General features: G+C 37.0%; 1 protein-coding gene across 1 annotated transcript in view; it reads left to right on the top strand.

Moving 5' to 3' along the window:
- HMCN1 (hemicentin 1) overlaps window positions 1-23215 on the top strand; it is a 498146-nt gene that overhangs the window by 191454 nt on the left and 283477 nt on the right. Inside the window, exons 6-10 of the mRNA XM_045983171.1 lie at window positions 1962-2068; window positions 15800-15920; window positions 16859-17122; window positions 18600-18744; window positions 22320-22441. Of these exons, the coding sequence (XP_045839127.1) occupies window positions 1962-2068; window positions 15800-15920; window positions 16859-17122; window positions 18600-18744; window positions 22320-22441 (759 nt within the window). The remainder of the gene's footprint in view (window positions 1-1961; window positions 2069-15799; window positions 15921-16858; window positions 17123-18599; window positions 18745-22319; window positions 22442-23215) is intronic.

Genomic DNA, 23215 nt, shown 5'->3' with positions numbered 1-23215 from the left:
TATTGAGTCACTGAATTGTAGCTAAACTGCTCAAAAGGAAAAAAATTAAATTTGAGCCTAAAGTTATGTTTTCCTAATTTCTGTAGGAGGAAATATTTCATGGTAACATGTTCTGTAAAATTCAGTGTTTTATGTATTTTTAATGAATGAAATGAAAAGTCTCCTTTGAAAACAACTGCCTAGTTCATTTTCTTTTTTTAAAAGATTTTATTTATTTATTTGACAGCGTTCGAGCAAGATAGAGAGCACAAGCAGGGGGAGGGGCTGAAGAAGACGGGGTGGGGTGACATGGACTCCGACATGGGGCTCCATCCCAGGACCCTGGGGTCATGACCTGAGCTGAAGGCAGCTGCTTAACCCACTAAGCCACCCAGGTGACCAAACTGCCTAGTTTTTTATCATGTCATATTCTTTGTAAGGTTTAATTTTACAGAAGACAATTAAAGACCACATTCATGCTCTTATTAAAATAATATTTTGGGGTGGTTGGGTGGCTCAGATGGTTAAGCATCTGCCTTTGGCTCAGATCATGATCTCTAGGTCCTGGGATAGAGCCCCGCATTGGGCTCCTTGCTCAGTGGAGAGCCTGCTTCTCCCTTTCCCTCTGCCTGCCGCTCCTCGTGCTTGGTCTCTCTCTTTTTCTCTGTTAAATAAATAAATACAATCTTTTTAAAAAATTTACTGTTAAAAAAAATTTACTGTTTTCCCAATTATATGTTACAACCCTAGGAATTGGCCTGATTTCATTACTAGTTAATATTATAATAAGACTTACATTGAAAAGTAATCTAGTAAAGATAAAAACCTCATTTCCCTACTGGTTGCATTTAGAAATATTTTTCTTACCTGTTGATGTTTGCAAAAATATTGTTATTTCCATTGTGGTTTTAGTGTGTTACTTTTTTTTAACCTATCTGTGAGGATTTATACATCGAAAGAGAGTAACTAGCTTTCTTATTTATTCAATCTGAGTCTTAGAGAATAGCTAATCCCTAAAAGAATACAGCCCAGGAAATTGTCTTTAAGGCATTCATACTACCAATCAAATTGAAATGTGCAAAACAAACAAAACCTATCTTTCAAGCCTCCTCCAGGTTTAGCCAAATAAATGAATTTGTCCATAGAGGTAGCATTCCCTTCTAATATCCATGCTACCCAGGAAAGAGTTGTGGTTTTCACAATCTGGATAATTAAAAATGCCCCATATCCATTACATGATGGTTCTACTACTTAAAAAAGTCATTGACATTGACATCAATATTTTAAAAAGTTATGTGACAGTAAAACTTTTGATGCAAACATGGGATTCTTATAATTGACTAGTTTTTTAACTGTAGAAGTAGTCCATAGGAGAGCCAAGAGTGAAGTCAGTAACTAAACTCTGGCTTACTTCCAAATTTGCTTTTCTTCTTCTCTAGGTTCCAACTATTAGATACTTGAGATAAATCTCAGGTCAGTAGGAGATGGTATCATGCTACTTCATTCCACTGCCTCCTTTAAATATGACAATAAAAGCCTTCTCCTGTGCTCACTGGAAAACAGCTTAACATTCTGTGCTTTGTGCACAAAAAGGCCCAAGGCTCTTAAGTTAGTAATACCTTGAGTGATCTCCAAAAAGACATTTATTCTGGTTTACTGTTCTTGCCTTCTGTTAATCAGAATATCTCTAGTGACAGCACCTAACTTCTCAGTAGCCATAAAATTGTTATCTAGTTTGGCTTTGGCAAAATGATTAGTCTGTCAATTATTATTCTTATTTTTAGACCAAATCCACATGGCAAATGGGAATCTGATACTTCAGTGTCAATATCCAGAAACCATAAAATTAAACCTATTTTAGATATAAATAATGTTTTGAGCTAAAGGCACAAATGTCCATCAGGTAATTTATACTGGAAATGTATACAGCTAACACACATAGCTGAAATAAAGATTGTGCTTGTTACCTTTATGTCTTTTAGGGAAGCTGATAAAAAAGGGATTTGGCTTGAATGAGCTATTAAATATCCATAACTCTGCCAAGGTGGTGAATGTTAAAGAGCCAGAGGCTGGAATGTGGACAGTGAAGGTACGATTATCTTACAAAGTCTGTGTATTTTACTTTGTTGTTGGCATGTTTTATAAAGTGTATACAAGTTTATGTATATCTTCCCTTGCAATCACGGAGAATGCTTTTACCAAAGACAGTATATATAGTGCATTTGTAAAGGTGTTTTGATCCCATGAATTTGGTAGTATTAAGTTTCAGTGGCCATGAAAGGCATTGATGTCACCGTACAGTACATTTTTTTTTTTTAAAGATTTCATTTATTTATTTGACAGACGGAGATCACAAGTAGGCAGAGAAGCAGGCAGAGAGGGGGGAGGAAGCAGGCTCCCTGCTGAGCAGAGAGCTCGATCCCAGGATCCTGAGATCATGACCTGAGCTGAAGGCAGTGGCTTGAACCCACTGAGCCACCCAGGCACCCCCACAGAGTGCATTTAGATTTCTCATATAGTTTTCCGATAATTGAACCTGGAGATTGATTTTATTATACACTCCTACCTCCAGAACAGAAAGAGATAGAGCCTGTAGAGAATAATGGTTAGGGGCATCGACTCTAGTATGGGAGTCTAGTATGGGGACTAGTCTAGTACAGGACTCTAGCCCCGAGTACGGGGCTACCTGGGTTGGATTCTCAGCCCTGCCTCTTAAGAGCCACATTTCCTCGAGACTGTTAAGTTCTCCGTGCCTTACGTTCCTCCTCACAATGTAGAGATGGCAGCGATAGTTCTTTACTTGGTAGAATTGTGCTGAGAATAAAATTAAGGTGCTACAAATGAAATACTTAGTAGCATAGTTCCCATGACAAGGGAAGCACTTGAGTTCTGTTGGCTGTGGTTATTTGGTGGATCTGCATTCCTGGTTTATTTTAACACCAACTGGTATTTGGATACTAAAATGCACTCAGTAATGTATGACTGTAAGCCTTGTGTTAGGGTGATATGGAGGAGAGTACGTACGCCCAGAATTCAGGATACGACATGCTGAAATCCAGTTCTGCTGCAAATGGTACCTAGGACCTCCTGGAGTGGATATTTTGAGTGACTTGTCCATATTTCCCAGGGTTTTCAGTGTGCTCTGGCCTACTTCCAACTCCCATATCTGCATTACCGTGCCCAAGAGGGTTTTTGTGTTTTTTTTTTTTTTTCCTTCAGAACAGAAGAAGGCTGTTTAGCCAGAGCATGAGACCCCTCAGGAACAGCCTTTCAGTCTCTGCAGGAATAAGCTCCCGTTGTCCACATGGGAGCAGGGTTAAAAGCGGACTTTTGAGGCCGCATTTCTTTTCCTGTATCACTTCTCCTCTTCCTATTAGCATCCTTTGTACCTCCCAATACACAACGTGCTCTAGAATCCTTCTGGGATGACTCAAATGAAGATACCCCTTGCATCATTTACTCTTGCTGTCTCAGCTTCCCTACATTTTTTTTAAAAAAATGTATGCGTGGACTCCTGGTTGAAGGGGTAGAACTGTTGTGAAAGTGCACTTTTCACCATAGCAAGTTGAGGCATCATTGTTGAATGCCAGTTTTTTAAAAATTTTTATTTTTTTAAATTTCTTTTCAGTGTTCCAGAATTCATTGTTTATGCACCACACTGAATGCCAGTTTTGTTTGCTTTTTCCTTTTTAAAACAAGGCCTGGATTAATTTTCCCAACTTAATGAAAGTTTCCACCGTTACTCCATTCAAGCCCTAGAATATCGGTTCTTTATTCTCAGAACTCTCAGCCTTGTAGGAAAAGTAGATACTGTGATGTGGATTTTTCGGAAGGTGGATATTATGGTAAGAGTATAGGTGAAAAGGCAATGTGAAATATAACGGTCCCATCGGCCTGTTTTACTCATCCAGTTCCCTGCCCATACTAGTTACTCAGTATTTACTGGGTACAGTCGATGTTACAATGATGAAGATTTTACTGCTCTGTTTTAAATAAAAATGGCCAAATTTGATGTTATGGTTATTTCAACCAACTTGCCCACGGTATGACTGGTGTTGAGTCTGACTTTCTGTGACCACAGTTGGAAGGAGTGTAGGAGGTTCTGAGTCTCTTTTTTCCTCAAATACTTTAAGCATGATCGAAACCCGCAGTGTCTTGAGCTAGCAGGTTCACCGAGGCAACTTGTTCTTACTTTCTGATTAAGACATTGATTACGGATTGTGAAACATGTACAAATGACGACATTTCTTTTGCATTATTGGCAATTTATTGAGAAGTATTTGAACCACTTCTACAGGTGATTTGGATTGCTACCAGTGGTATTTCCTCTAGTAAAACTCTTGCCTAGAAGAACAGGAATATTGCATGGCTGTGGCTTTATCTCATGCCTAACACACCTACCCATTCAGTCATCCATTCAATAAACATTTATGGTGTTTCTGCCCTTGGCCTTGTTCCCCAGTATTTAATGGGCACTAAGCACCTTTTAATTGATAATTAACAGCAGAGAAGCACTGAGGATTACTCTGAGTGAGGAGGGAGATGCTAAGAGGATGAGGTGATGGGGACTCTGTTTAGACAAGTCTCTAAGCTCAGTCTCCTATAATTAAGAAAATAATAAAAAGACACAGTATCTATTATCATATTATCTTAAATTCATATCTAGTTCTCACCCCAAAAGCCTCTGGTTCTGCTGTTACCCCATTTCTAGCGTACAATTAGTGGCAGCTGAACAAAGGACACACATTACAATGCATTTTAAAGATAATAAGCTTATTTTGCTCCTAAACGAAATGCCAAAATAACGTGTCAGGTTGATGCAAAGGAAATTGAGCTGAACCTACTGATACAAATACCACTACTGACTTTGGCTCTCCCGTTCAGATGGCTGATGAGTGATAATGTTTTACATGTGCACTTTCTGCAGAAGAGAAATGTCTGAGATTAGATAGTATATCCCTGGTGTTATCTCCCATGTACTCTGCTATCTGGAAAATGTCTGCTCTATTAGTAGAATTAATAATGGCTTTTTGACTATTTCACAAAGCAGTTTTCAATCCCAAGTACTAAGAACAATCAGTCTATTATTTGACCTTAGCATGGTATTCAAAGGCCACCAATGAGCCTCAACCAATCCTGCTAGCTCCTGTCCACCACTTGCCTTTATGCTCTAGTCAAATATAGCTTTATACTGTCCCTCATCCCATCTCCTACCACATTCTCTTGCCCCATGATTTCTCTTAAGTTGTTCCTTTTCCTAGAATGCCCTTGCTTTGTGTCTGACTTACAACTTCCACGGCAAATGACAACACTTTCATCAAGCCTTTTCTGACTTTTTCCATCTGAAAGGCTCTCCTTTTCCCTCTAGCTTTCTACTGCAATTTTTCTGCAACTCCCTCTTTGATGATTTTTCCCCCTTAAATATTTTTTTAAAGATTTATTGATTTATTTATTCAAGAGACTAGAGACAGAGAACGAGAGAGAGCACCAGCTGGGAGAGGGGCAGAGGGCGAGAATCTCAAGCAGACTGTGTGCTGAGCAAGGAGCCCCGGGGGTGCTCAGCTCCATGACTCATGAGATCATGACTTGAGTGGAAATCACCAGACACTTAACTGACTGAGTCACCCAAGCACCCCATGACTTTATTTCTGTACAGATTTTCTCTTTCTGTTTCACTCTAGACCACATTTTATCAATGGCATATGCCACAATGCCTGGGAAGGAACTGTATAAATATTCATGAATAAAAACTAATGCATTTATTCAGATGATATCCAAGGAAGCAGGCTGAGGACTTGGTTTTAGCCTCTAGTTGATGTGTGCTGGTACAGAACACCTTAATTTGTCTGTGATTTAATATAATTAAAAAAAAATAAAAAATAAAATGTTATGACAGTGGTAGGTTCTTTTCTTCTGTAGTTTTCCTTTAAAACCTTGGTGGTTACGTTTCTGTGACTTATTAGGGTACTCTTACCAAACAGAGACAATGAGTCAACTCATCCATATAGGTTGTATAAATGACTCAGGTGTTTTAGGCTCCCTCTGATGCAGGTGAAAACCTGTTAAAAAGAGGAAAGTTAAAAGAATGTAAAGTTTTATTAAAAACAAAAGAGAAAGTCATCTTATGTCCCTAATTTCCATTGTAGGGAATCTCCAAATCCTGGATCTTATTTCTGAGCAATACAGATTTTCCATTCAGGCACCTGTATCTATATATAGAATATTTGAATATAACCACAGAAACAGAAACTCTCAGGCCGAATTTTGTCCTCTGTTCCTTCAGGGAAACTTCCTACAAAGACATCAAATAATTGTCAGCACTCTTTGGGTTTTTACATGGCACAAATTGCTTCTATTAGTCTAGAATTATCAGTGTGATCATGGAATCTAACACATCCCCTGGGTCACATTTCCGTTAAGTAAATTTGGATAAATTGTCCTTAGATAACCTTCCACCTAGAGAAAGGAGTGTATGCAACCACACGATCATATTGGGATGCTGAGACTAATAGAAAATATTCTGGTTTCAGATAGCTATGCTGGTTGCCAGAGACTACTAATGGATTTTCTAAAGATAAGACTATTTTAGAAATCATACTCAAGTGGCATAAACTTGTTTAGGAATCATAATTTTAAAAAACTCAAGTCTACAATGGACCACACAAAAGATTATTATGCTCGCCTCCAATTATTCTCACCTGGTGACTCTTAAATAAGTGTGAAGACTATACCAGGTGTGTTATTTAAAGGGATTAGGTACGTCCTTAATTCAGATGTTTTGGGTCAATGCTTTATAGTGGATTTTTCCTCGAAAATTTTCCAGTGATTTTAGTGTGCTGATACCAAGTTATCAACCAAATAGAATGTTTCATTTAAAAATGAAATCTATACACTTGTGTTATATATAAATGCACATGTTTATCTATATGTATATATTGAAATAGAATTTATTCTGTGCTTTAGGTACATTTCTCTCCTTGTATCACATTTCTCTAAAAATACAATGCTTAATAAAATGATAGTATGTAAATCTAGCTAGCATTATTATGTTTTGTGCCTGGCATGATACTTAGTCCATAGTAGGTTCTCAGTAAATATTTGAAACCACCATATTTCTTTAATTTCTGAAGAATAGTATGTCATTCAGGAACAAATACTTCGAAAAGGGTTGGGCATGGTTTTTATTATTTTATTTTAATTCTTTTCAGTGTTCCAGAATTCATTGTTAATGCACCACACCCAGTGCTCCATGCAATACGTGCCCTCCATAGTACCCACCACCAGGCTCACCCAACCCCCCCACCCCTCTCCCCTCCAGAACCCTCAGTTTGTTTCTCAGAGTTCACAGTCTCATGGTTTGTCTACCCCTCCAATTCCCCCCAACTCACTTCTCCTCTCCAGCTCCCCATGTGCTCCGTGTTATTCCTTATGCTCCACAAGTAAGTGAGACCATATGATAATCAACTCTCTCTGCTTGACTTATTTTACTCAGCATAATCTCTTCCAGTCCTGTCCATGTTGATAAAAAAGTTGAGCATTCGTCCTTTCTGATGGAGGCATCATACTCCATTGTATATATGGACCATATCTTCTTTATCCACTCGTCCGTTGAAGGGCATCTTGGTTCTTTCCACAGTTTGGCGACTGTGGCCATTGCTGCTATGAACATTAGGGTACAGATGGCCCTTCTTTATACTACATCAGTATCTTTGGGCTAACTACCCAGTAGTGCAATTGCAGGATCATAGTGTATCTTTTTAAATTTAAGATCCACTACTTAATATCTTTTTGACCTTAATGAAATTACCTAATTTCATGAGTCTGAGAAAAATGGGGAAAATAATACCTACTTACTAATACATCAATAGTAAAATTAGTTTTTCTTATACTCTTGAATATGTGTAAATTGAAAATTATCTTTATACTTTCATTAATGCAAATTATATGTGACTTTCCCCCCTCCTACTTTGGGCTTTTTTTTTTTTAAATAAAACATTGAAACTCTTTAGGAAAGAGAAAGCAAAGCCAGCTCTATCACTCAGATTTTAATTCAACTTATAATAGGACAGGTTTCACATTTAATAGTAGGAGGAATTCTCACTGGCTTAATACAAGACAGTTAATTCCTTACTAATGTTACATGCCCTTTGGGTGTTGACAAGATGTTCTACTTTACACAGTCACTCAGGAACCCACGCTGATGGAGCCTCCACAATAATTTAGAACATTCAGCCTCTTCAGTTATTATAGTGAGGGAAAAGACAGGAGGATGTGCATTGAATTGTTAGAAAAAGGGATTTGTGTCACTTCTGGGATGACACAGACATCTCTGTGAATGGTAGACATACTTGACTCCCTATTTTCATGGCCTAGCCGTATACTGGATCTAGCTTGTAATGGCCCATAGAGGAAATTACACACTTTTTCTTCCTACCTCGGTATTCAGTAATGTCATGTGGGAAACTTGAAATCAGCCTTGGTGATATTATTTACACCAGCAAATGCCAAAAATTAAGGCTCTTCCCCCCCACAGAAAGCAGTTTACTAACACTCCACTAACCTGTCCTAAGTGAAAGCATATTTAGAAATGTAACAATGGTAAATGAATAGGTGAAGGGTATTATTGTCTGCTACCCATAGTGTCCAGATCAGCCCAGAGATTATTATCCTAAAATGCTGTGCATAGACTTAGGTCCTATGAAAAGAACACTGAACTTGGAATGGTTGCTATTGAATTTGCTATCTAAACCTAGGCAAGTAATCATTTATTTGAATATCAGTTTATTTTCTCTCTCCCTTTTTAAAAAAACTTTAAATTCAATTAGCAAACATACAGTTTTTGATGTAATGTTCAATGATTCATTGTTTGTGTGTAACACCCAGTTCTCATCACATCAGAGGCCCTCCTTAATGCCTATACCCAGTTACCCCATGCCCCACCCACCTCCCTTTCTGCAACCCTCAATTTCTTTGTGGTGCTGTAAAATCATCTTTGGATGCAATAGGATTGCATGAAATATTGTGTGAATATACTTAACACAATGCTCCTAGAAAAATTCAGGATTCTTGAAAAATTCAGATTCTTGATGAATCTGGCATTTACTAGAATCCAAGGAAAAATACCAACATTAGGCATTTTATTTAGATGGCTTTAATATCATTTGTTAAACCTACACTTATTAAGTACCTATTGAGTAATATTTCATAGATGATGAATATGATGTAGTTACTGCCTTAATGGACTTTCAGTATAGAGAAGTATTTAATAGGCCTTTATGCTTAGACTAAGAAGGAGATCCTTGTGCAATGGAGCTGACCAGGAAGACAGCAGAAGGGTAACTAATGTTTCCTGGAGCTCTCCATGGTGCTTGTTTCCGGTTCTTCACTCTGTCCTTTTTAACTGCTCACAGACCCAGTCCAGAAACCTAGACTCTGGTCTACTCTGCTCCTTCTTTTCTCTTACTCCTTTGTGGATCAAGGCTACCTGTTGACCACTTTTAGGATGCCAGTAAATATCTAATATAATTTTATCTTTGCCTCCGCTCTGCTCACACTGCAAGCAGCCTGTGTATTCCTGACTCAGACCCTTCCACAACTTAAACAACATCACATTTGCAATTCAGAGCATTAGTGAATTCAGAGTAATTTTGCATTCATGGCTTTGAATTCAGAGAGTAATTCAGTTTAATTCTGAATAAAGTTCATAATAGATCTTTATGACCTTAAAAAATTGTATGAGTAAATATGCTTTATGAAATACGCTCAGAAAAAACCCTTTGTATGAAAAACTGTATGAAAACTGTCTCTGTATGAAAAACTGTATGAAAGACTCTCAGAGTTTCTAGCCCATACAAATCCTGTTTGGTGTCTAGTGTCTAGAAATTTTCCTGTTGTGGTTAGAGCTATCATGCTGTTTCTAGATTTCCCTCTCCTTCTTCTTCTTCTTTTTTTTAAAGATTTTATTTATTTATTTGACAGAGAGAAAGAAATCACAAGTAGTCAGGCAGAGAGAGAGGGGGAAGCAGGCTCCCTACTGAGCAGGGAGGTCGATGCGGGGCTTGATCCCAGGACCCTGAGATCATGACCTGAGCCAAAGACAGAGGCTTAACCCACTGAGCAACCCAGGTGCTCCTAGATTTCCCTCTTCTTAACTGCAGAAGCAATAAGGTTAGGGTGGCTCTGTGCAGAAATGATACTTCAAGATATTCTGTGGTAGATAGATGCTTTTTGGAGTCAAATTCAAATAACTCACATGATATAAATCTACATGATATAAAGACCAAATAGAAAAACATTAAATCAGTAATTGTGGTCTTAGTAATTTTATTATATATAAAGAAAAATGATACTAAAATAGCTAGAATAATTTGAAGGGGAAAAAAAGGGAAAGAATATGCAGCTGGACTGCCTCTCAGACTCAGTTACAGAATTGGCTGAATATTCTTTGTTGCTCCAAGACCTTCATATGATTATTGTTCCTCCAGTCCCCTTGTGTCCATAACATGTGAGAATTCAGAGCCTTCTCCCAATATTTCTGGAGTTTCCTGAAAGCTTACTTATTTCCCAGTTATTCATATGTTGATTATAACTTCTGTACTTTGATGCAGGATAAAGTTCAGCCTTATTAAAAAATATCACAGGAAATCCATTAATAGCAAGACTTCTGTGAGTTTAACAGGTTCAACTGTACGCAGGTTTGGTGTTCTGTCTTGAAGCACCTTGTCCCCTTCTGCTCTCTCCTTGCCCCCATCCTTCTTTTCTCTCATATGCCGCTGCTTCTCTCCTCTGAATTGTCTTAGAAGTTCCACATTACTATTTTAGTGTAATCCCTAAAACCAGCATAATTAAATCCATTAAGATAATCATGAGAAATGCATGGGGTGCCAAAAATGTTGGTTTCTGGAGTCTCATTGAGTTCATATCACATCTCTGCCCCCTACTGTATTTAGGACTTTGAACAAATTACTTAATCTCTCTGATCTGTGAAATTGGATAATATACTCCTGTACAGGTTTTTTGTAAAGACCAAAAGTGATTATTTATACTGTTGTACAGTATGCATTTTTTATATGTTAGTATTTCTTTCTTTCTCTTTGTCCTCCTGGAAAGAGAACATGTGAGTTGGGGGAAGGGGCAGAGGCAGAGGGAAAAGGAAGGAAGCAGACTCCACACTTAGTGCAGAGTCCCACATGGGGCTGATCCCAAGACCCTGAGCTGAAATCAAGAGTCAGCTACTTAACTGACAGAGCCACCCAGGTGCTCCTATGACACTTTCTTATAAAGACATTTGAATGTGATGTTTTGTGTTCCCTCAATATTATCCAAATATTATTGTAATTCTTTTAAGAGGATGATTAAAGAATGATAAATGCATGCATGAGTGTCAGAGGTCTTTTTTAACTAACTTAGTTTAAATCTCTTCCTTTTATTATTTTTAAACCATAATTTTGGTTTATTTGTGATGTCCTTTGCTCCCATTACCCTAATTAATACAGAGTTGGATATAATTTTGCATGAAAACTGACTTATTTGGAAATATCTTTTATTTACAAAGTCTTTTAAATTCTATGCAGATAGTCCTACTGTTTACCATATAATATAGAAACATGAAGTTAAAGTATTTTGTTAACTTATTACCCTTCATATTTTTGGCATTGCTCAGAGAATAGGAAACCTACATCCTTATTTCAACATACTTTGTTAAATAGTATATTTTAAGGATGAAAATTAATTTATTTTAGACTAAGTCTACAGTGGTTATAAGGAAGTTCCCTATTCATCAACTCTGCTTTATTTTTAATGTATTGTTTAGTAATGGAAGATGCCATATTTTCAAGCATGGGTAATTTCTAATTTTCTCACTTAGATATAAATTAGATGTATAGATAGATATATTATATATATATATATATAGATATAATATATAGATACATATTTTTGCTTTATTATGTGGAATTCATGGCACATTGTCCTTTAGAAATAATAGAGTAAGTGATGGTACTGAGACCCCTACACTTACACATACAGTCTTTTTAACCCTTAGGAAAGTGAGCTGTAGTCATTAGCAGCATCCTTTATACTGAGAATACAACAAACCTGTTTTTATGGAGATCTAAGTATTTTCTTTTCTTTCACTTTTTTTTTCTTTTGGGGTTTTTGCAGGTTTTGCTCAATGATAAAAAAATATGGTAGCAAAAGGGACATATCTCCTCATTTTTCCTCTCCTTGTTGCTAAATAGCAAGGAACCACAGTGATTTCAGGAAGTCTTTGTAGTTTGCAGAGCCCTGGGGATGGCATGTTTTTAATCATGGTGTGGGCTTAATCTGGCTTCTCACCAGATTAAAATTTTATGTATGATTATGTATAATATGGGCACATATATTTCTAGTGCATTCTATCAATGCTACTATCATGTGGTCATTTTATCTTGAGAATCTTGGTGATCAATGTAAAAAAAAATAATGGTGAACTCTCATTCATAAATGTTGGGTGGGTTTTTGAAATGTAGATTCCTAGGCTCCACTCACCAAAGATTCTGATCCAGTAAATCTGAGCTGGAGCTCCGAAGTCTGCATTTTCAAGAAACAACCTGAGTGATTTTGTTTAGCTGTAGATAGGTGTTCCTCAGATCGTAGGTTGAAAGATACTGAGATAGAGGCTAACTCTGACTTATTTCACCCTTGGAAGACAATGCAGCACTGTGGTGAAGACCCTGGAACCTGACCTTTCCATTAAAGCCCCACTGCTGTAGTTAGAATGCCTTGTGAACTTGGGAAGCTACTTAAAGTCTTGGTGCCCCACCTCCTTATCTGTGTGATGATGATAATGACGATATATATCAGATAAGATTGTGATGAAAATTAAATAATCCAATATATTTAAAGAGTCTGGACACACAGGAAGTATTAGTGTTACTGTTTTATCCTGTGGCCCTCATCCAAATTACATATGATTTATACACATGGGAGTCACTTCAGTGCAGAGTTATATAAATTCAATATTTAGTTCAGCAATCATGCTCTTTTTTTAATTTTTAAATTTTTTAAATAAACATATAATGTATTATTAGCCCCAGGGGTACAGGTCTGTGAATCACCAGGTTTACATACTTCACAGCATTCACCATATCACATACCCTCCCCAATGTCCATAACCCCACCACCGTCTCCCTGCCCCCCTCCCCCCAGTCACCCTCAGTTTTTTTTTTTGTTTTTTTTTTTTAAAGATTTTATTTATTTATTTGACAGACAGAGATCACAAGTAGGCAGAGAGGCAGGCAGAGAGAGTGAGAGGGAAGCAGGCTCCCTGCCGAGCAGAGAGCCCGATGCGGGACTCGATCCCAGGACCCTGGGATCATGACCTGAGCCGAAGGCAGTGGCTTAACCCACTGAGCCACCCAGGCGCCCACCCTCAGTTTTTTTTGTGAGATTAAGAGTCTCTTATGGTTTGTCTCCCTCCCAATCCCATCTTGTTTCACTTATTCTTTTCATGTCCGCCAAACCCCCCCATATTGCATCTCTACTTCCTCATATCAGGGAGATCATATGATAGTTGTCTTTCTCTGATTGACTTATTTGGCTAAGCATAATACCCTCTAGTTCCATCCACGTTGTTGCAAATGGCAAGATTTCATTTCTTTTGATGGCTGCATAGTGTATATATATATACCACATCTTCTTTATCCATTCATCTGTTGATGGACATCTAGGTTCTTTCCATAGTTTGGCTATTGTAGACATTGCTGCTATAGACATTCAGGTACACGTGAAGCACTTTTTCATGTGTCTGTTGGCCATCTGGACGTCTTCTTTGCAGCAATGCGTGTTTCTTCTGCCCATTTCTTGATTGGATTTTTTGTTCTTTGGGTGTTCAGTTTGCTAAGCTCCTTATAGATTTTGGATACTAGCCTTTTATCTGATATGTCGTTTGCAAATATCTTCTCCCATTCTGTCAGTTGCCTTTGGTTTTGTTAACTGTTTCCTTTGCTGTGCAAAAGCTTTCGATCTTGATGAAGTCCCAATAGTTCATTTTTTAAAAAAGATTTTATTTATTTAATTGACAGAGATAGAGAGCATAAGTAAGCAGAATGGCAGGCAGAGGGAGAGAGAGAAGCAGCTCTCCACCAAGCAGGGAGCCCAATGTGGGCTTGATCCCAGGACCCTCAGATCATGAACTAAGCCGAATGCAGAGGCTTTAACCACTGAGCCACCCAGGCACCCCCCAATAGTTCATTTTTGCACTTGCTTCCCTTGCCTTTGCCGATGTTCCTAGGAAGAAGTTGCTTCGGCTGAGGTCAAAGAGGTTGTTGCCTGTGTTCTCCTCAAGGAATTTGATGGATTCCTGTCTCACATTGAGGTCCTTCATCCATTTTGAGTCTATTTTCATGTGTAGTGTGAGGAAATGGTCCAATTTCATTTTTCTGCATGTGACTGTCTAATTTTCCCGACACCATTTGTTGAAGAGGCTGTCTTTTTTCCATTGGACATTCTTTCCTGCTTTGTCGAAGATTAATTGACCATAGCATTGAGGGTCTATTTCTGGGCTCTCTATTCTGTTCCATTGATCTATGTGTCTGTTTTTGTGCCAGTACCATACTGTCTTGTTGATGATGACAGCTTTGTAATAGAGGTTGAAGTCTGGAATTGTAAGGCCACCAACTTTGGCTTTCTTTTCCGACATTCCTTTGGCTATTCGAGGTCTTTTCTGGTTCCATATAAATTTTAGGATTATTTGTTCCATTTCTTTGAAAAAAAAATGGATGGGATTTTGATAGGGATTGCATTAAATGTGTAGATTGCTTTAGGTAGCATAGACATTTTCACAATATTTATTCTTCCAATCCAGGAGCATGGAACATTTTTCCATTCTTTGTGTCTTCCTCAATTTCTTTCACGAGTACTTTATAGTTTTCTGAGTATAGATTCTTTGCCTCTTTGGTTAGGTTTATTCCTAAGTATCTTATGGTTTTGGGTGCAATTGTAAATGGGGTTGACTCCTTAATTTCTCTTTCTTCTGTCTTGTTGTTGGTGTAAAGAAATACAACTGATTTCTGTGCATTGATTTTATATCCTGACACTTTACTGAATTCCTGTACCAGCCATCATCCTCTTTAAGAGGTTTGAGCCAAACTATAGTATAGTCTGTTCCTTTTATGTATTTCTAATACTGTATCATATTAAAGATTTCTATTTCTCCATCTGTCTTCCTCACAAGCCATGAGCTCTTAGAGGATAGGGACCATGGTTGTACTCACATTTGTGTCTCCAGCACCTAGTGCCTTGGCAGGGATACTGCTGACTGAGCTGGGGATGCTGGTTGGCTCAAATCTGGAGAGTGGTCAAGAGTGCTTGCCCTGGCTGTATCTTCCCAGAGGCAAATAAAAAGGAAATATTTTCCAGAATCAAACCTGGATAGTAAGGGGAGAAGATTAAGTCATTCATTTGTTTCATCAATATTGCTAAACATCTACCATGTAAACCAGAGTGAACAAAACAAAGATTTGTTTTGTTGTAAAAGCTCGTGGAGCTTTTACAGATTAACTTTAGGGCTATTCACCCTGGTGACTGAACACCTTTGTCTTTTAACATTGTCTTGCAGTGTATTACTGAATTTTATTTTAGGGCAGTCCTCTGGGATATGTATTATAAAACTTGCATTTAAGGTGTAGAATCCTAGTTAAGCTTAGAACACCCAAATCAGAGCGTCAGTTATTGGACATCTGTCCTAATTAAGCATTCTGTAGTTTCCCATCCTGGTTAGTGTTTATTGTGACTGGTAACCTGGATCAACTGATGGGATTTGTCTTTCAACATTTTTCAGACTTCGAGCAGTGGAAGGCACTCCGTTCGCATCACTGGCCTTAGTACTATTGATTTCCGAGCTGGTTTTTCCAGAAAGCCCACCCTGGACTTCAAAAAGACAGCCAGCAGACCAGTGCAAGGTTTGTATGTACATAGTACCAAAATCGACATGGTAGATATCCAAGCGCAAAATATTTCTCAAATGGTCTGTGATTTTATAATTCTGTTGTATTTAACAAAATTGGGAAACGTAGCATCTGTACTTTAAACATAATTGTATTCTTGGCATAGTCTTTTTTTTTTTTTTTTCTCAAAGTCTAGTCCCAAGACCAATGATACTGAAATTACTCAGAGAGCTTGTTAAAAATTAAGATTCCTGGGACCCACGCCAGTGCTCCTGAATTAGAACTGAATTAGGTTGGACACAGGAATACGCATTGTAACAAGCACCACAGTGGATTCCTAAACTTACTGACCCTTTAAAACTACTGACCTAAGTCTTGAGACTTTTTACTGACATCTATAAATTGCTGTGTTGTTAAGGTAAAAAAAAATGTGGATTTTATGTGTCTAGATAACTACAAAATTAAAAGACATCATGTATTATTGTACATTCAAAGATAAAATTCCTGCTGCTTCTTCAACCTTGTTCTTCTTACTTTATTCATGCAGGATTATAGTTTGATAGCTAAAAAATGCTTAATCCTACTGTGACTCTTCAAATTTCCTTTTTTAGTGTTTGTTTATTTGATGGCTGTAGTTACTAGAAAGATGCAAAGAGTGAGTCTTTAAAAATTAAATATTCATGTTATTAAACATCATGTAACACAGTATTCACAATTCTAGTTTTTCCATGTATAAATATTGTTAAAATAGATAAAAATAATTATTAGGATTTCCAAAGTTTCTGTGAATATACATTATTTATGTAAAAAAAGATTCTATAATTAAGCCACAATTTATAGGAGAGTTTATAGTACTCATGATACTTACCTGTTATTATAATGTAAGAATTTATTTGATATATAACCTCTGTTGCATGTTACTTGTAAATAATAACAAAGCCTTTCTCCTGTAGGAATACCTACCTATGTGCTGCTGAATACTTCTGGAATTTCCATCCCAGCCAGAGTAGATCGTCTTGAACTTCTGAGTACCTCAGGCAGTTCTCTTAAAACTATTCCTGTTAAATACTACCCAGACCGAAAACCTTATGGCGTGTGGAATATTTCTGACTTTATACCACCAAATGAAGCTTTCTTTCTCAAAGTAACAGGCTATGATAAGGATGACTATCTTTTCCAGAGGGTATCAAGTGTTTCCTTCTCTAGTATCATCCCAGGTGAGACATCATTTTACTGAACATTGGAGTATTGATAGCTTCAGGGAGTGATGTGGACCTAAAAGGTCCTTTTTACATTAGAACTCTAATGTAAAAAAATAATATCTTCACATTATTACTGGAGTATCGAACTGATGGGCATTTTCATTTACATAATACAATTTTTCTTAATCATAAAAAGCACATCCAAAGTTGCATGTTAAGTCTCACTGATTGCAGATCTGAAAATTCTGATTGCTTCACTCCGTGTGAGAATGGAAACTGGGAAATGCTCTTACTCCCCCCACCTCAAAAAAAAAAAAAAGCCTGGCACACATGTATAATGTGTGATCAAGCTACCTAAATTGGCCAAACAGGTTAAATGTTTATATTGATTGTCAGAAACCACTTCGTGAACAATAATTCTTTGTAAACATCTGGTGATGATTCTGTCTTTATGTACTAAGTTGGCAGTTAGTTAATTGGTGAGCTGGTTACTCATATACTTGTTATTATATAGAGATAAGATCACAGATTAGGGATTATTTAGAGACATGAGATAGCATTTCAATTTTTATATTTGTGGTATTTCTCTAGGCTAATGGCAACTCTGATCAAAATTTAGAACTGTAGTTAGAACTGTGGATAGACAAATCTGTATTGTTATTAATATTGTAGCACTGGATTGAGGGACAACAGTTTATCATTTATTCATAAGTTTGTAATTTGGGAAATTCAGAAACAACTGTGTAGCTGTTCTTTAGTCATTGTCAAATGGTGAGAATAGAACCATCAGTATTTCCTCATATACACTATTCAAACTTAGTTGTCTTCGCCCCTAAACTGAATACTACAAAATCTATTGGATTCTTTTTTTTTTTAAGATTTTATTTATTTATTTGACAGACAGAGATCACAAGTAGGCAGAGAGGCAAGTAAAGAGAGAGGGGGAAGCAGGCTTCCCGCTGAGCAAGGAGCCTGATGCGGGGCTCGATCCCAAGACCCTGAGATCACGACCTGAGCTGAAGGCAGAGGCTTAACCCACTGAGCCACCCAGGTGCCCCTCTATTGGATTCTTAAAAATCAGCTTTTCCAATTATTTTTGGGACAAAAACTACCCTTTGCATTCAATTCTAAGGCATGTGGGTTCTTTTCATATACTTATATTTTTGAATTAAAAATAGGTTCTACAGTTAATGAAGTATGGTAACTAATTTGGTAGCTTTTTCTTTTTCCTAGCTTGGTGGCCCAAAAAATAATGTCTTAAAAATAAATGGAGACTTAGATTTAATGAATACTTTAGTAAGGGGTCCATGGAGATATCCAAAAATTAATAAGGTTTGAACAAAGAAAGATCATTAAAGTGGATTTTAGTCATTTAGACTAATTGGAATGCAGAGGATTTGCCGGAATGATTAAAGTATGAAGCTTTTGAATGGATTAACAGGAAGTACACAATATCATTGTGATCTTGTTGCCCATGTTCTTTTCTTCCCAGATGCTCCCAGAGTTACAATGCCCAAGAAAACCCCAGGATACTACCTGCAGCCAGGCCGAATTCCCTGCTCTGTTGAGAGTCTTTTACCGTTTACCCTGAGCTTTGTCAGAAATGGAGTTACACTTGGAGTAGACCAGTATTTAAAGTGCGTGCATGTTTTTATTAGCAATTATGGACAGCTTTAAACATCTAAATACAAATAGATACATATTTTAATGTGCTTTTTCATCGGAAATTCTCCTTTATTTGTTCCCTCATTTTGGAATATAGCAGTGAACAAAACAGACCCAAGTCTATGCCCTCATGAAGCTTATATTGTAATGGAGAAAGATAGAAAACAATATAATATAATATAATATAATATAATATGTTAATTTAATATGTGCTAGAATTCATGCAAGGGTTGATTCAGGTTTTAAAGAATTTGAATTTTATATAACTTGAGGGTCGCTTATTTTGTTTTTTAAAGATTTTATTTATTTGACACAGACTATAAGCAGGAGGGAGCAACAGGCAGAGTGGGAGGGAGAAGAAAGACTCTCCGCTGAGCAGGGAGCCCAATGCAGGATCAATCGCAGGACCCTGAGATCATGTCCTGAACCAGAGGCAGACGCTTAACTGATTTGAGCCCCCAGGTGCCCTTTGAGGGTCTCTCGATAAGATGAAGAATACAAAATTATGAACACAAGGTTAGGTACCAAATTTTGGAAGAGTCTTTTCAAAAGAGAAAAGTTTAAGCTTTGTTGTCCTTGGGGCAGACAAGCTCTGAACATAATTTAAAGTGTTATGGTAAGTGAATCTGATTAAGTACTGTGGCAAAATTTAGAGCAGATTAATTGGGATGAGATCAATGTTGGTAGATGGGGTGCATGTGTTTTTGGCTTAGTTGCAATCTGAAAATTCAGGATAGGGGACATTTGAGCAAAGACATAAACATGGTGAGAGATGGTCATGCAGGTATCTAGGGAAAAGCATTTGCACACCAGGAACAGCAAGTGCAGATGCACAAAGGCTGAAGCTAACTGGCATGTGGGAAAGAAAGACAGGAGGAGGAGGAGAAGGGTGGGAGAGGTTAGGGGAGGGGAGTTTGTTGGGGAACAAGTGGAATGGAGTATGTGTGGCTACTGCATTTAGCAGTCAGAGGAGGCGGGCAAGAAGACACTGACTTTCCTTGTGAAGATGGTTGATTGTTTTTAGGTGAATATAATCTATGATAAAATTAAGTAGACCTTGAAAACTGGTGGATGATTTCTGGAAGAATGTTTCTTTTTTTTTAACTTACTATTAAAACAAACTACATGTTGGTAAAAACTCAGGGAATTATTTTACAGAACTTCTATGCTGTTAATTCAGTACTAATATATATAACTTCTATAAGATGCTAAATATTTGACAGTACTAACCCATTTTATCTATTAACCTAACTTTGGGGGAAAAATTGTACTATTTAAATATTGAACTATATTATTATCTGCTACTTTTTTTTATATTATACATCTTGATGATTTGCCTTAGCTCCATATTTAATAATCAGCAGTATAACTGACCAGGGTATCAAATGTTGATTTAAAAAAAAAAAAAAGCTACATAACTTCCTGATGAAATAAAATCATTCTGCTTCATGTTTAAATAGTAACATATTTCAAAGACACTTGAGATCCTTTGTAAACACCAATTCATTAATTCCACATAATTCCTGGGAGGTAAGCCACAAGAATTCCTTCTCTCATTTTCCCAGCTCTGTGGCCCGGAGATGTGACATGCCTTGCTGACATATATTAAGCTCTTTGGTTGTGAAAGGCTACAGACAGAATTTGGCATGGGTGGTGATGGATTGATACTCTAACCCTGATTCACTCACATGTCCCTGCCCTAGATTTCCTAATAGCTTGGGACATGTGACTAAATCTTTGTTATGCGAGTCACTATGGTCACTAGGGGATGTAGGAGAGAATTAGTTTGCATGCGCAACAGGACACATTTGAATTTGACATGTTCTTTCCTTATCCCAAAGGCCATGCCCTCAAAACTTCTTATTGTGGCCATATAATTTCAATGTTAACTGAGACGACAATATGATAAAAGAGAATTATTTTCATGGCATATGTCCTAAATAAGAGAAGAGAAAGTATCACAGTAAAGAATATTCTTCAAGCAATCTGACACTGTTTATGTGCCTTTGAACAAATCACTTACCCTTCTTCCTGAATCTCAACTTAATTGTTTCTAAAACAAGGGACTTGGGACTGTAAGAACTGCTACTGTCTGTTCTAAAATTTCCATGTGTCTGAGTTTTTGATGAATCCTAGTATATGCTTGGCTGTGAAGTAGACATTGGAGAAAACATGAATGACTATGTATTTCAAACTCCTGCCTTCCTGGAACTTCCCAGTACCTCCTAGACAATGACAATCATAAACTTGGACTCAACTTACTGCTATTAGGCACTAAAGATATAGCTTAGATGATCACTAGGGCTTATAGTCAACTCATAATCTTGTTCCTTCTGAATTTGACATTAAGGACCACTGACACCTAATACATACACAACTGAAAAGAAACTAACTAAAATGAATATTGTTGGTTACTAAAATGTATGGAACAATGACTTTGCTCATTCTCTCACTTTTCTGATGACAGGAACCTATGACTTCACTTTAGCTTACAAAGTCTAATGTGCTAAATACACATTAAGACCTCAATAAGTTCTTCATGATTTTTTGACGACAGGTGTGGTTTGTCTGGATGGCAAGAGAGCTGGAGTTGTTACTATGATATTATACCTCACAACCCTTTCAGACTCCAGTGGAAGGTGTCTTGACTCTGCAGTAGGCTTTTCATCTCACCTATGTCCAGAATGTTTAAGGTTATAAATAGCGATGGATGAATGTAAGAAAAAAATTATGAAAATAGTTTTGATTTTCAATTATATTTTAAACTAATATAATGCCTGTTTTGTAAATTACTAGAATCTTATAAATACTTGTTAATATTTATTAATGAGTTATTAAATGTCTATTACTATGTATTAATTAGGTATTAAATATCTATTAGGATTAAATATCTATTACTAAGACAACTCCAGAGAATGAGAAAAAATTTGAAGAGTGTTAAAGGACAAAGAATAGTGTTTATTAAATGAATGGATAAGTATTATAGTGAAGGGGTTTTTTTTAACCTAAATGGCAGGTTTGATAATAAAACTGATTTTTTTTTCTTTTCTTGATGTATGCGCAGATTGAACCAGATAGTTCTATAGCCTTATGTGGAGCTTAGACATAAGAAAGTTAAAGAGTGCTTATCTTTTTGGAATCAAAAAGTCTATTTTCTACTTTCAAACTTATGAATTATGTGGCTGAATTGCTTTGGCTAAGAACCCCACCCCAAACATGACCCAAAACTGGAAATAATGTGAAATGAGAGAGGATTTAAGGAGTGTTTCTCTGTTAACTCATTATCTTATATTTTGAAATAGCCAGAAAATGTTTCCTTAAAGAAATGCACAGACTCCATATCTTATTGCCTTTGTTGTGACTTTTGCTCAGAGAACTTAATGTTCCAATTAAAAGGTACGTCATTTTAAGCTATAAAGAACTCTGCAGTTTAATCCGTTTATTTTTACATCCTTCTTTTGAATGAATACTTGAAAAAATGGAATTTCTGCTTTCAGCCTTGCCTTGTTTTTGTCATAACTCAAAAAGCTTCTATTTTTTACCCCAGAGAATCTGCCAGTGTGAACTGGGAGATTGAAAAGGTCACTTTGTCTGACGAAGGCGCCTATGAGTGCATCGCTGTGAGCAGCGCAGGGACTGGACGGGCACAGACATTTTTTGATGTGTCAGGTAATTATCACTAATTGCTTGGCAGTTGCCTGCATATTAATGTATCTGTGGAAACGGGGTGTTTGCTAATCCTGGCTTCCCCACTCGTAGCTACATGACCTCCCTTGGGCCAGTCACTTAAGGACAAAGTGCCTTGGTTTCCCAAACTGTAAAGTGAGGATATGTGTAACGGTTTCTATCTCATGGAGAAACTATGAGGATAAACAATAGAGTGTATGTCAAGCACATAGAAGAGAGCCTGGCACCTGGATACACTTGATAGACCTTAGGTATTATTGCTGTTATTATTGTACTGTTATTATTAACATAGGGGCTTCAATAAATATTTTTTGAAATGAGCATATAGCATTTTTATTAAAATTTAAAGAAATTTAGAGAAAGGGAGGGATAGAATTTAAGAAAAGGAAGAATTCTATTCTGGGAATAAAAGGTTAAAACTTTCCCTTTTCCTCCCCCATATTCATAATAAGCAGTGTGCTTTTTATGAATGGATTCTGACATTATACTGAAGGCGGCAATGAAAGTGATCATGTTCAAGAAACATAGGGCCTCAGTGGCTACAATACTAAGTATTAAGAAGAGTGGAAAAATGCTAATTATTTTGCTCTTAGTTAGTATGTTTCTGATGAATAAAGGGGCAGTGAAACTCATTGCTTTATAAAGTGGAATATATTTTAGTGAAAAAATTTTTTCCTCCAATCTCCCAGAATTCTTAGGATACAAAAGGACTATCATTTTTTTTTAAAGATTTTATTTTTATTTATTTGACAGACA

Source organism: Meles meles, chromosome 17, assembly GCF_922984935.1.
Source record: "Meles meles chromosome 17, mMelMel3.1 paternal haplotype, whole genome shotgun sequence".
NCBI classification, from domain to species: Eukaryota; Metazoa; Chordata; class Mammalia; order Carnivora; family Mustelidae; genus Meles; species Meles meles.
This window is presented reverse-complemented; position numbering and strand designations above follow the sequence as displayed.